Here is a 14,466-nt window from a genome sequence, read left to right as displayed (position 1 = left end):
CAGGCCTTGGATTGGGTTTGGGGTTTTGGATTTGGGGTTTGGGTTTTGGATTGAGCTTGGCATTTGGGGTTTTGTGTTTGATTGTGGCCTTGAGTTTGAAATAGTGTTTTGTGTTTTGGGTTTGTGATTTAGGTTTTGGGCTTTGGAATTTGGATTGTTTGGGTTTGGGTTATTGATTGGTGTAGAGTTTGGGGTTGGGATTTGGTTTTTGGGTTTGGGGTTTGTGTTTTGGTTTTGGGCTTGGGGTTTGGATTTTGGGTTTTGGGATTTGGATTTAGGGCTTGGGTCGTGGATTGGTATTTGGAATCTGGGGCTTGGGTTTGCATTTTGGATTTGTGTATTGGGGTTTGAGTTTGGGATGTGAATGGGATTTTGTGTATTGGGGTTTGAGTTTGGGATGTGAATGGGACTTTGCATACTGGGGTTTGAGTTTGGGATGTGAATGGGACTTTGTGTATTGGGGTTTGAGTTTGGGATGTGAATGGGACTTTGTGTATTGGGGTTTGAGTTTGGGGTGTGATTGGGACTTTGCATACTGGGGTTTGAGCTTTCGGTTTTGTGGTTTAGATTTGGTTTAGTTTTGGATTTTGCATTTGAGTTTTAGGTTGGTGCTTGGGATTTAAGGCCTGAGCTTTGGATTTTGGGTTTGAATTTGTGTCTTGGCTTTGGGTTTTGGGGTTTTATGTTTAGCTTTGAGTTTTGGTTTTGGATTTTAGGTTTTTGAGTTCCAGGATTTATGTTTTGTTTTGTGTTTTGAGTTTGGGTTGCGGTTTGTTATTGGAGTTTAGGTTTGGTTTTGGATTTGGATTTTGAATTTTGGGTTTGGAGTTTCATTTTGTGTTTGGGTTTGGAGTTGGGGGTTCAGGATTTGGGTTTTGGAGTGAGCATTTGGATTTTGGGCTTTGAGTTTTGGCTTTGGATATGGATTTGGGATTTATGTTCAGGTTTTGGAATTTGGGTTTGATTTTAGGTTTCGATTTTGAAATATGGGTTTGGAGTCGGATTTGGGTATGGGTTTTGGTTTGGTATTTAGGGTTTGGGATTTGGTTTTAGGTTTTAGTTTTATGTTTGGGTTTTGGGGATTTCATTTGGGTTTGGGGTTTGGTTTTGGCTTTTGGGGTTTGGATTTTGGGTTTGGGTTTGATTTTGAGGTTTGGATTTTGGGTTTTGGGATTGGTTTGGAGTTTGGCCTTGGGTTTTGGATTTTGGGTTTGCGGTTTGGGTTTGAGTTTTGGGTTTTGGGTTGGTGCTTGGCTTTGTGTTTTGGGTTTTGGATTTTTAATTTTGGCTTTGGTTTGGGGTTGTGGGTTTGGGACCTGAGATTTAGGGTTTGGGTTTAAGATTTGGATTTTGTGTTTGGGTTTGAGTTTTGGGTTTTGGGTTTGAGGTTTGTGATTTGGTTGGGTTTTGGACTTTGGTTTTGGGGTTGGAATTTGGATTTTGAGTTTTGGGTTTGGATATGGGTTTGTGGTTTGTGTTTGGAACATAGGTTTGCTTTTGCTTTTCGATTTTGGATTTTGGATTTGAGGTTTGGTATTGAGTTTATGCTTTGGGTAGGGGTCTGGGGTTTGCAGTTTGGATTTTGGGGTTCAGTTTTTCAGGTTTTGGTTTTGTGTTTGGGGTTTGGCATTTGGTTTGGGGTTTTAGTTTTTGATTTGGATTTTGGGGTTTGTGTTTGTTGTTGGGTTTTGGCATTTAGGTTTTGTGTTTGGCCGTTGGGCTTGGGGTTTGGTTTTGGTTTTGGTTTTGGCGTTTGGGTTTGGGTTTGGGTTTTGGGTATAATTTGGGGGTTTCGTGTTCAGCTTTTGGACTTGGGGCTTAGTTTTGGGTTTCGGAATTTAGTTTTGGTTTAAGGTTTGGGTTTTTGGTTTGGGTCTGGTATTTGTTTTAGGATTCAGGTTTAGGAAATGGGCTTTGGGGTTGGGGTTTGAATAATTGGTTTGGGTTTGATGATTGGAGTTTGGGTTTTGGGTTTTGGTTTTGAGTTTAGGTTTTGGTTTTGGGATTTTGGGTTTGGAGTTTGGTTTTGAGTTTATGTTTTGGGTTTGTGTTTGGATATGGTTTTGGGGTTTGGGTTTTGTATTTTTAACTTTGGTTTGGGGTTTGGGAATTGGGATTTGAGGTTTGGGTTTAAGGTTTTGATTTTGTGTTTGAGCTTGAGTTTTGGGTTTTGGGTTTTGATATGGTTTTGGGGTTTGTGTTTTGGAACATAGGTTTGAGTTTGGATTTAGAATTTGATATTGGGTTTACATTTTGGGTAGGCGTTCGGGATTTGCAGTTTGAGCTTTGGGGTTTGGTGTTTGGAGTTAGGTTTTGGGTTTTGGGTTTTGATTTGGCTTTTGGGGTTTTTACTTTTTGTTTGGGTTTAGGGTTTAGATTTTGGGTTTGGATTTTGGGCTTGAAGTTTGGGATTGGTGTTTGAATTTTGGGTTTTGTATTTTGTATTTGGGTTTGGGTATGGTTTGGGGAGTTTGGATTTAGGTTTGGGTACTGAATTTTGGGTTTGGGCTTAGTTTTGTTTTGGGGATCAGGTTCGGGATTTGTGTTTTGGGATTGGGGTTTGGATTGTGGTTTTAGGTTTTGAGTTTAGAGTTTGGTTTTGGGTTTTTGTATTTGAAGTTGGAGTTTGGGATTTGAAGGGGACTTTATGTGTTGGAATTGTGCTTTTGTTTCTGTGATTTAGCTTGGGTTTTGGTTTTGGTTTTGATTTTGGATTTTACTTTTCAGTTGGTGCTTGTGATTTGCAGTTTAGATTTTGGATTTGGGGTTTGAGATTTGGGTTTTTGGATTTGGGGTTGGGTTTTAGATTTTTGGTTTGCATTTGGGGTTTGGGTTTAGGTTTTGGGTGTTTTTGGTTTGGTTTTGTGTTTTGGATTTAGGCTTGGGCTTCGGGTTTGAGGTTTGGAGTTTAGGTTTCAGATTTGTGTTTTGGGTTGGGTTTAGGGTAAGGTTTGTGGGCGAACGGCCATGCTCTTTCCTGTCTAAGGTTGAATTGTTTCCTCTTGATCCTTCCACCCTTCCCTTTGTCTCTCCCCATCACCTCACTCTCCCTCTCTGGTCCCCTCACTCTCTCCCCCTCCTTCCAACTCTCTCTCTCTCTTTCTCTGATTCTCTTTCTGTGGGTACCTGGGCTTCTCCCTCACTGTACATGTAAAGCTCACAGACTCTCTTTCAGATCTTCTCTGATTCTTTCTCGATTGCACTCTCTCTCTCTGACTTTTTCTGTATCCAGTCCTCTCTCACATTCTCTGATTCTATTCTAGAATAGAATTTTCTCACATTCTACTGTCACTTCCCTTCGTGTCTCCCTCATTTCCCCCTCTCCCTCCCCAGTAATCTCCCTCCCTCATTTCCTCCCCTCTCTCTCCCCCCGGGAATCTCCCTCCCTCATTTCCCCCTCTCTCTCCAGTAATCTCCCTCCCTCATTTCTCTCTCCAGTACTCTCTCTCCATCCCTCTTCCCCCCCTTCCCAGGAATCTCCCTCCCTCATTTCCCCCTCTCTTTCCAGTAATCTCCTTCCCTCCTTTCTCTCTCCAGTAATCTTTTCTCCCTCTTTCCCCCTCTCTCTCCCCCTCCCTCTCTCTCTCCCCCCCCCCCCCCCCCCAGGAATCTCCCTCCCTCATTTCCCCCTCTCCCTCCCTCATTTCCCCCTCTCCCTCTCCAGGAATCTCCATCCCTCATATCACCCCCACCCCTCTCCAGGAATCTCCCTCCCTTATTTTCCCTTCTCTCTCCAGGAATCTCCCTCCCTCATTTCCCCCTCTCCCTCCCCAGGAATCTCCATCCCTTATTCCCCCCCGCCCCCCGCTCTCTCTCCAGTAATCTCTCTCTCTCTCTCTCTCCCGCACTCTGTGATTCACTCTCTCTGTTAATCTCTCCCTCCCTCTCGCTGTGATACTGCGCTGATGTAGGATTCGGGAATTCTGGTGAATCGATGACAGTGGGAGCCTGGGGGAGGGCGGCTCGGGTTTGCTGCTGGTTCCGGTGAAGTTGCAGCGAGAGGCGGACGGTGGGACTGAGGCAGTGCCGGAGTGAGCCCGGGGCTCGGTGCCGCGATGCCGCTGCTTTGGCCCCGCCTGGAGGAGCCAGCGGGTCCGCTCCGAGCCGCCGGCTCGCCCCTGGATCTGTAACCGCCAGAGATCCCCCCAGGAACAGCTCGGGATCCAGGAGATTCGCCGGGAATCATGGAGAGGATCTGGGAACTGCTGATCGTGCAAAGCCAGCTGCTGCTCTGTGTCTCAGGTAAGAGCTGGGCAAAGCCACTGCCTCACCCCCCAAACCACCCCCCCACAAACCCCGAGCCTGCACTGACCAGGCGCCAGGCTCATCCCCGTCCGGAGCTCAGGGAGCTCCCGCTTCAGCGCGAGAACTGGCAGGACAAACCCCCCCCCCCCCAAAGCCCAATACCCCGCTTTCCCCCCTTCTCTCTCCACCCCAATACCCCCGGGGCAACCCGCAGAGCCGGGGAGGGGGCTTCTGAGGAGCTCGAGCTCGCAGGGGAGAGGACTTCGGGGGTCTCAATGAGACAGGGGCAAGGAAAGGGGTAGGGGAGAGAGGGGCAAGGAATGGGGTAGGGGAGAGAGGGGCAAGGAAGAGGTTTGGGGGTGAGGGAGGGGATTTCGGGGGTGTGGGAGCAGTGAATGGGGAGGAGGAGGGGGCGAAGGGGGAAGGAGTGGGTGAGGAAGTGGGTAGGAGAGGTGGGTGAGGGAGAAGGGGGGTGGGGAAGGGGAGAGGGTACTGTGCCTGGGGTGGGGGGGGCGGTGATTGATGGAGGTTGGAGTTGGAGTTGGAGTTGGGGTGGGGGTGTTGGGGTGTGTTGGAGTTAGGGTTGGGGTTTGGGGAGGGTTGGGGTTTGGGGAGGGTTGGGGTTGGGGGGTTTGGGGAGGGTTGGGGTTGGGGGTGGGGAGGGTTGGGGTTTGGGGGGTGAGGAGGGGTGTTGGGGTTGGGGGGTGGGGAGAGGTGTTGGGGTTGTGGGTGGGGAGGGGCGTTGGGGTTTTGGGGGGTGTTGGAGTTGGGGTTTTGGGGGTGTTGGAGTTGGGGTTTGGGGGGTGGGGAGGGGCGTTGGGGTTTTGGGGGGTGTTGGAGTTGGGGTTTTGGGGGTGTTGGAGTTGGGGTTTGGGGGGTGGGGAGGGGCGTTGGGGTTTTGGGGGGTGTTGGAGTTGGGGTTTGGGGGGTGGGGAGCTGACAATGGGCTGGGGACAGGAAGCGGGCAGCATCCAGCGACGACGCGGCGGCAGGTTGCTCCTTCCCCCCCACCCCGGACCTTCACTAACCCGCTTCACCCACCCGGAGGGGGCAGGAGACAGGCAGACGGAGCTGCAAATCCCGCATCCCCCCCCCTTCACTCGGTGCGCCTCCGTTAGAGCCCGAAATACCCCCTGTGGGTGTGTGTGTGAGAGAGGGATGGAGGGAGTGTCTGTAACTACGCGAGTGTGAGTGTGACACGAAGTGTGACGGTGTGAGTGTGACAGTTTGAGTGTGTGAGTGACAGTGTGAGTGAATGAGTGACAGCTTGTGAGTGACAGTGTGCGTGTGACAGTTTGTGAGTGTGAGAGACAGTATGGGAGAGTGAGTGTGACAGTTTGTGTGTGACAGTTTGTGAGTGTGAGAGACAGTATGGGAGAGTGAGTGTGACAGTTTGTGTGTGACAGTTTGTGAGTGTGAGAGACAGTATGGGAGAGTGAGTGTGACAGTTTGTGTGAGACAGTTTGAGTGTGTGTGTGACAGTGTGAGTGTGATAGCTTGAGTGAGAGTGTGACAGAGCGACAGTATGAGTGTGTGTGTGTGATAGTTTGAGTGAGTGAGTGAGTGTGCGAAGGGGTCTCGGAGAGAAGGGGGGGGGGATTCTGAGTGTCGATTATTTAATGTCTCACCGCAAGCTCGCCCCCATCAAATATCGAAAGACCAGTCGAAATGAACCTGAATTTCTGGGAGAAACTGTTTTTAATTGGAAAAACATCACTTGTATTTTCACAGCATCCGCAGATCTTTCGGTTTTGATTTGTATCAGGGTTGGGTTTGGCTTGAAAATCAGTAGAGCATTTCAGAAAGCAATCCTTCATAACCCCCACCACCCCAAAACATACACATACACCCCCTCCCCGTGTGAAACTCTGTGACCGCGCTGCCTGAGCTTCTCTGGAGAGCCCACTCCCAAAGCCCGCTGGTTTGATGAGATGAGGGGGAATATGTGATATGATGGGCTGGGGTGGGGTGGCCGGGGGCATTGGTGATAACTACAGACACGTCCTCTCCCCCCCCCCCCACCTTGCCCGCTTTTGCCCTGCGATATAGTGGCAGAGACAGGGCGAAGTCGATCTGAACGTTGCCACGTCCTGCCCCAGGGTTGAACACATCACCCCCCCCCCAAAAAAAACTGTAGCTGACAGAACTGCCACTCCTCCCTGAATCATCCCCCCCCCCCCCCCCCCGCCAACAACAGCCATCTCCGAAGGTCCGACACATAGCAGTAACTTTGAGGCAGCGCTTGGGCTCTGTGCAGTGTAAGATCGGAGGGCAGGAGGCGGCAGTATTGATCTAGCTTCCACGCTGAACGCAGCCCTCCTGCCCGGGACTGACACATAAAACCTGATTAAACAGGCATCAATCAGTCCTTCAGTAAATCGACCGGAAAATTCGACACTCTCAGTCTCACACACACAAAAGGGAAAGAGCCTAAAACCATTAATGTGGTTTGGAGAATAAATTATGAGTGTTTTGGCTCTCCCTCCCCTCATTGCAATCAATCAACCGGCTTTGTTCACCAACCTGCAATTCAGCAGTTAGTGAGTCATTGAATCATTTCACCCAGTAACTCTCAATAACCGGACATTAATACCATAATTACAATCAATAATCTGCACTATCCAAGGGTTAATACAGTAACCACACTTAGTAACCCATACTAACCAGAGTTAATAAAGAATTGCAATCAGTAACTTGCACTAACCAGTTAACTTTGTACTAACCAGCTATTAATACAATAATTACAATCAGTAACTCAGTGCCTAATGCAATGATGGATTTTGGAAACCTGCCCTAATGCACTTTAATCACTCACTCACTCTTACCTGCAATTAACATAATGATTTATTTTAGTAACTGCGTAATTAATGAGCAACAGAATAATTTGTTTCACCAACACCACATCAGCAATTAATATGACAACTTAATTTAGTAAGTTATGTTAACCAGTGATTTGTACAATAATGCCTTACAGCAACTCACTCCAACCAGTTTTTAATAAATACATTTATTTTAGTAAATTACATTAACTGCTGATAAATTTAATAATATTTCAGTAACTGATCACCTTAACCAGCAAGTAATAGTATCATGTATTTCAGTAACTTACCTCAACCTGTAATTCATCTAACAACTACTCTTGGTGCCTCTCTGTAACCAGTGATCGATGGATTAATGTATGTCACTAAGTCAACTCTCCAGGGATTAGTGTGACAATTTATTTCTGTAACTCATTCTAATTCATGATTAATAAAGCAATTTTTATCAGCAACTCTTTCCAACATGTGATTAATATAATCATGCTTTTTCAGTTCTCCCTCCAACCAATGATTAATGTAGTAGTGCTTTTTCTGGAAGTCAGTCTGATCACTAATTAAATTAATGTCATCCATCATATTATTTCATCTTTGGGCCCTACAAAACCCAACGACCCTAGATTTCTCTGTGGCACTGCCTTGATCAATCAGAACCAACTTGCCAACCAATCAAGATCTTCTAAAAATCAGAAATTAAAATCAAATTACTGCAGGTGCTAGAAATCTGAGGCAAATGCATTCAATACTGGAGGAACTCAGCAGGTCTGGCAACTTCTACAGAGAGAGAAAAACAGAGTTAATGTTTCAAGTCTAGTTTTGCTCTTCAAAACATCCTCTTCTCCAAATGTTGTGATCATTTGAAATTTGGCATTCTTGTGTTTGCTGTGATAAGTGCAAAGTAAAAGATTTCAGCAACATGCCTGTTTTCAGCCATGGCATGATACTGTATTTCTGTAACTCCTCAATCTGTACCAGTGATTTCTGCCATAATTGCAGAATTTGACCTGAAGTAAAGATAAGTCACCATCATCTCATCTCAACTGCTGGTGAGTTGAATCTGAAGGTCACTGTGTCTCAGGCAGGAGGTGAGACCTACATTCAGCCAGCCTGGGAACTGAACCCGTGGTGTTAGTTTCACTGCATTGTAAATGAGCTGTCCACTCAACTGTGCTAACCAATCCCAACTCAGTAACGCACCCTAACTATTGTTTACTATAATAATGTAGCTTAGAACTCCCTCACACCAGTGATTAATTTAATCATTAATTCCTACAGGCCACTAACCAGCCCTTGAAATAATAATGCATTTCACAACTCCAGTAAGCAGTTATTATTTTAATAATGTTTCCCTTTTACTCACTTTAACTAGTGATTCATACAATAACACAGTTCACTAATTCCTCAACATTTTGCTAATGTCAGACTAGTCTCACTATTAAGTTTGTTGACATCTTTATTTCAGTTAAAGAATAAAGTGGTAGCTATTAACAGTCTGAGCACAGATACATAAGGAATACCTATAACTCAGGGTATGGAAAGAGCTTAAAGACTGAGTAGTCAATAAACTCTAGCGACAAAGAGGTGTCTTGGTCTTCTGGTTTGGATTTGGATTGGCATAATTGAGCTGTTTGTCTTCACAGAATAAAGCTGCACAGTAGGTGGCCATTCAGCCCAGTGTGCTTGTACTGCTTCTCTGAAAAACTGAGCCAATTTGCCTCCGTTCTGCCCTCATTTCTCAAAACCCTTCAATTTTCTCTCCCTTTTCCAGTGTTTAACCAATTAGCTTTGTAAGTTATTGCTAAATCTGCTTTCACAGCCTTCTGAAGCAGGGGTTACAAGAAACTTGCCTGTACAGACACATCTTCATTTCCCATCTGGACCATTTTCTTCAAATCCGTGCTCCCTGTCAAGCAACTCCAGTGTCACTGAAACTGTTTCTCCTTTGTAAGTCAGTTAAAACTCTCCATGGCATGGAACACTGCCATTAAATTCACTCTGCTCGAACACAGTCAGTCCCAGCCTCTCCAGTTGGTCACCACTCAGATGATGCTTTTCTTTTAATCACATATGGACCATGAGCTGGGCCCAGCATTTATTGCCTGGCCCTATTTGCCCGTTCAGAAGGTGGGTGTGAGCTGCCTTCTTGAACCACTGCAGTCCATGTGCCCACAATGCCCCTTAGGGGGGGAGTTCCAGGATTTTGACCCAGTGACACTGACGGAACGGTAATATATTTCCAAATCAGGATGGACAGGGGGAACTTGCAGGGGGTGGTATTCCCATGTGTCTGATGCCCTTGTCCTTCTAGATGGAAGTGGTCATTGGTTTGGAAGGTGCTGTCGGAGGAGCCTTGGTGAAATTTCATAGTGCGTCCTGTAGATGCACTGCTGCAGAGTGTCTGTGGTGGAGGGAGTGGACACTTGTAGATGTGGTTCATGTCAAGCAGGTTGCTTTTTTCTGGATGATGAGTATTGTTGGAGCTGCACCCATCCTCGTTTGCATGGATGTGAAGAGACTATGTGTATTGTAGCCAGAGTTTCTGCAGGTACTGAGATAGGTTGGAAAGCGTGTCATGATGAGGAGACGAGCCTGCAAAGAGGTAATGATAGGGTCAGTGAGTGAGTACAAAATTGACAGACGTGGCACCAAGGGGCAAAATGCCAGGTTGTCAATTTTGGCAGAAAGAATACAAGAACAGAATATCATTTATATTGGAAAGAGTGTGCAGAATGTGGCTGATGCAGAGGGATCTGGGTGTCTTTGAACTTGAAGCTGTTTGCAAGTAATTAGGAGTACAAATGGAATGTTGGCCGTGATTGGAACGAGGCTGTGGTGTACATGTTGAGAATCCTTCTCCTGGTTCTCTCTGCAAACTGGTCCAGGCAATGCCCCTAACCCCCCACCAACTCACCCAAACAGAAAACCCTGCACTTGTTTAATTTTTGCCCTTCGTCCACACTGTAATTGCCCCCTCGTTGGTTCTCTTGCAAGGACCATAAGCACTGGAATTCCCCCCTAAACTACTCAACTTCTCCAGCTCTTTTAAGACACTAATTCCTCACCTGCCCTGTTATTTCTTTAGACGCTCAGGTGTGTCCAATAGAGCGAAACCAAGGAAACTAAGGAAGGGGCATCAGCTGTGATTGGAGGGGGTGAGCTTCTGGGATATAAATCCTGCTGATGGGAAAGAAGCATGTAGGAAGGGATAGCTAGGAATTTGGGAGCAGTAAGGGAGCACAATAGAATCACAGAACCCCTACGGTGTGGAAACAGGCCCTTTGGCCCAACAAGTCCACACTGACCCTTGCAGCATCCCGCCCAGACCCATTCTCCTATAACCCACACACCCCTGAACACTATGGGTAATTTCCCATGGCCAATCCACCCTAACCTGCACATCTTTGGACTGTGGGAGGAAGCCCGCGCAAACATGGGAAGAATGTGCAAACTCCACACAGACAGTTGCCTGAGGGTGGAATCGAACCTGGGTCCCTGGTGCCATGAGGCTGTAGTGCTAACCACGGAGCCACCGTGCCGTCCCTACAGGTTGATGCAGTGTTGACAATAAACAGCAAGAAGAGAGAAGTCTACATCAGAGAATGTGGGATGCTGGGTTGAGAATAGGAGAGGGAGAGCTCACTGCTGAGACAAGAGGCAGTAGATGAAAGGCATGTGAGGCGTGTGGGTTGTCAGAATTGTATCTCCAACATCAAACAGCTGGCTGAAAAAAAGAATGCTCGCTGTGACAGATCACCAGAAACAATATTTTGTTTGGTTATTTGTTGGGATGTGGGAGTCGCTGGCTGGGTCAACATTTATTGCCTGTCCCTTGAGAAGGTGCCGGTGAAGATGCTTTCTTAAACTGCTGCAGTACTTGGGGTGAAAGTGTTCCTGGATTTTGACCCAGTAACAGTGGAGAGAGAGTCACAGATCTCTGATTATTGTAATCCCAGTTTTACATGAATTAGGAAATGTGAGGGTTTAAACTAGTCGGGAGAAGCTACCTTTCACTGGAGAGTCATCAGCTTCGCTGGGGTCCATGCACCCTCTGATGTACAGTCTGTTTGGCCACCTGCATGAGTGAGCCTGGACTATAAGAGTGAGTAGGCAGTTCAACAATCGAGGCATCACAGCTCAGCTTAATGCAGTCTGGAGCTGACAGTTCGTCTTCAGGGAGAAAGGCGGTTGTGACTGTGGGCTGGGTCAGAGAGTAACTCCTCAGGACAGTAGAAAGGAGATGGGTCCCACACGGGAGATGATCCAGTGTGACAGTGAGCTGGTTCCTGAAAATGTGCAGATCTGTTGCTTTACCAATCCCGGGACTGTGGTGATGTTTGTTTTTTCAGGGTTTGTAAGTTTTGCTGATGGGAAAATGCTGACTGGTATAACTGATGAAAATTCATGAAGAAGACGAGTTGGGGGCATTTCATCATGAAAAGGAGGGCATCCCATTTGGATTGCTCATAAATGGAGAGGTTAGAGATCACACCACTCCCATTTCCCAACAAGATCAAATTCTTCAGCTCATCTTGCAACTGCTGTTCTGAGATCTAGTTTGGTTGGGATGTTCATTCCCAATATAAATCCCGGAGGAAAGTTATAAACAACAGTGAGCTCCAGCTATAAAGAGTGAATTAATTCAATGTGCAATAGAATGATGTGGAGCCTGTGGAATTCTCTGCCACAGAAAGTGACTGCAGCCAAAATATGGACTATATTCAAAAAAGAATTAGATATAATTCTCAGGGCTAAAGGGATCAAAGGGAATGGGGAGAGAGCAGGAACAGGACAATCAGGCATGATTGTATTGAATGATAGAGCAGACTGGAAGGGCCGAATGGGCTCCTTCTGCTCCTTTTTTCAGTGTTTCTGTGTCTGTTTCACTTCCTGTCATTAACAGCTTGTTAGCAGAATGTGGCTTTCTGAAATTTGCGATTCCTGGGAGCTGCTGTTTGTCAGCAGATTGTTAATTATTGTGGAAAGTGGAGGCTGCCCTACATTTTCATAAATTCCTGGCCTCTTTAAACCTCCTTGATGTACATAAGAAAGAGGTTTTGTTTGAATGTGCAGCTTTAAGGGAAACTCTCCGAGATGGCAGAGATAGAGAGGTGGCTTGTCCAGTGAACCAATTTTCACTCAGTTACAAAATCCGAATTCACACAACAAGAAATCACCAACAAAAACAAAGTTGCTGGAAAAGCTCAGCAGGTCTGGCAGCATCTGTGTAGGAGAAAACAGAGTTAATGTTTCGGGTCCGGTGACCCTTCCTCAGAACCTGGGAACCAAGGCCCCTTGACAGGGATCAATGAGGCCACTACAACTGAGCAAAGCGAAATCTGGAATTTAAACCCCGCATAATGTAGAAGTACGTCATAGTTTGAAAACGAATGTGTTACACAATCACAGACCACTGCAAAAGGCCATTCAGCCCATCACTGTACCTATGTCAACTCTTTGGAAAAGCGATTAGATTAGTACAATAGCATAATTTGATCGATTTATTTTGAAATGTAAATGTTCTGGGCTCGTTTCTGGATGGGGAACTGCTGAACTGTGTCAATAAAAACAACAAAACACTTCATTTCTATAGTCCCTTTAATGAGTGAAACACCACCAAGTGCTTTGTATGAAAGGATTTAACCAGAATTTGGCCTTGAACAATAGAAGGAGAAATTAATCAGGTGGGTGCATATCAGAGGCGGGGAGGATGGTACATGGCAGAATTAATGGTGAATATATATCGGGGGGGCGGGGTTTACCTGGTTGGAGCTGGTTGATAGATATGTGTAAGACAGGTTTTACTGGCCAGGGTTAGTTTGTGGGTGTATATCGGGTGCAGTTTTCCTGCTGGGGATTAGTTGGCTGGTGTTAATGAGGGGCTGATCAGGTTTCTCAGTTTGCTAACGGGCATAGAAGACAGTAATGCTCATGTTGGCTGTGACACACAGAGAGGCACAAGTGTGTGTCCTCGCTGTGAAACTATTCTCGATGATACTGGTGGAAGGATGTGCGATAGAAGTGTTCTTGCATCTCTTAACATTACGGAACCATCAGGAATGTGCTCATTCCTTCCAGTATTGATTCCTTTGTTCAGCCGGCTCATTTCCCCAGATAAGTCCCTCTGTAATGGACAAATGCGATAGCATTTGTTTAACTTCCATATACCCTCCAATTCATGTTTTCCCCTTCATTAATCCCTCTGGAAGATAAATGGTATCATCAGCCAACAACAGTGACCTGCTCCACCATCCCTCAATATCATCACTTGTTTACCAACTTTATTAAAAGCATGAGGAAACACTTCCCCTTTTGGATAAAAATTTCAGTATCTCCAGTAGACTAATTCTGCTCACTAATAAAGAATGAAAAATTTTTGTGACTGTTCTGAGTCATCTCTAACTTCCTAGTAATCATCTTCTGTTTGTACCACTGCTTCAACTTTAATTCCATTTTCCTTTCTCGATGCCCCCTTCTGTGAACATTCCTTAGACCTTTGTCCGACTGCAATCAATCTTCTGTTTAAGTTCCAGTAATTGGCTTTAGTATCTCCTGTCTTATTACAATGGGACCAGGTTACTTTCCTGATATCACCTTGTTGGTTGTAACCTTTCTCCATTATGACAATGGAAGCTCACTGTTTGTTCCCTAAACCTGAACCTCCTCCATCCACAGGATTTTCATTCTTCTAATTTCCTTGTATATTCCCACATGACCATCTCCTCCCCTGTAATTGGCTCGATACAATATTACAGGCGAACTGCAGCTTCTCAGATCTTTGATACTTGATGCTCTCTGAACTAGTTTTTAACATTTTCTGGAAAACTATTTTGGAATTCTTCCATAATCATGATTTACCTCATGTTCTCAGAATGTTTCCCTAATTGCAGTAGTCAAAACCATTGATCCTACAGTGTCTCATTTCCGTTCCCTGTAGCAAATTCTGCAGATGCCTGATTGGGTTTTTATCCTCACAGTCCTGAATTTTAATTGATAAGCTTCAGGGACAATCTCACGAGCACTGAGTCTTGCTTTCTTTTGTAAGTTTTTGTTTTGTTTTAAGGATTATTCTGCCAACAAACAGGCATAGACATTTATCGCTTGTACACTTCAAATACACATACTAACATCAAAGTGCAGGAATCTTTTCACCACTTTGTCTACCCAGCCACCTTTTCAAATCATAGAATCATAGATTCAGAGAATGTAACACTACGGAAAGAGGCCGTTCGCTCCCTCGTGTTTGTACTGCCTCCCAAGAACTACCCAGGTGGTCTCACTCACCAGCCCTACCTCTGTAGCCCTTTAACTTCACCCCTTTCAATATACCTCCAGCTCTCTTTTGACAGCTCCTGCAGAATCCGCCTCCACCACCCTCCCAGGCAGCACATTCCAAATCCCATCAACC

The 14,466-nt window shown here is 45.8% G+C and overlaps 1 protein-coding gene across 3 annotated transcripts in view; it reads left to right on the top strand.

The window, feature by feature from the left end:
• Positions 1-3,834: 3,834 nt before the first annotated feature.
• Positions 3,835-14,466, top strand: part of ca10a (carbonic anhydrase Xa) — a 322,453-nt gene continuing 311,821 nt past the window's right edge. Inside the window, exon 1 of one of the 3 annotated variants that reach the window (XM_059653542.1) lies at positions 3,835-4,242. In XM_059653542.1, the coding sequence (XP_059509525.1) occupies positions 4,185-4,242 (58 nt within the window). In that variant the 5' untranslated portion in view covers positions 3,835-4,184. The remainder of the gene's footprint in view (positions 4,243-14,466) is intronic. The other 2 variants (XM_059653540.1, XM_059653541.1) reach the window with 2 other exon arrangements.

This window comes from Stegostoma tigrinum, chromosome 22 (genome assembly GCF_030684315.1).
Source record: "Stegostoma tigrinum isolate sSteTig4 chromosome 22, sSteTig4.hap1, whole genome shotgun sequence".
Taxonomy (NCBI): Eukaryota; Metazoa; Chordata; class Chondrichthyes; order Orectolobiformes; family Stegostomatidae; genus Stegostoma; species Stegostoma tigrinum.
The sequence above is the reverse complement of the archived record's forward strand: the minus strand, read 5'-3'. Positions and strand labels throughout refer to the sequence as shown.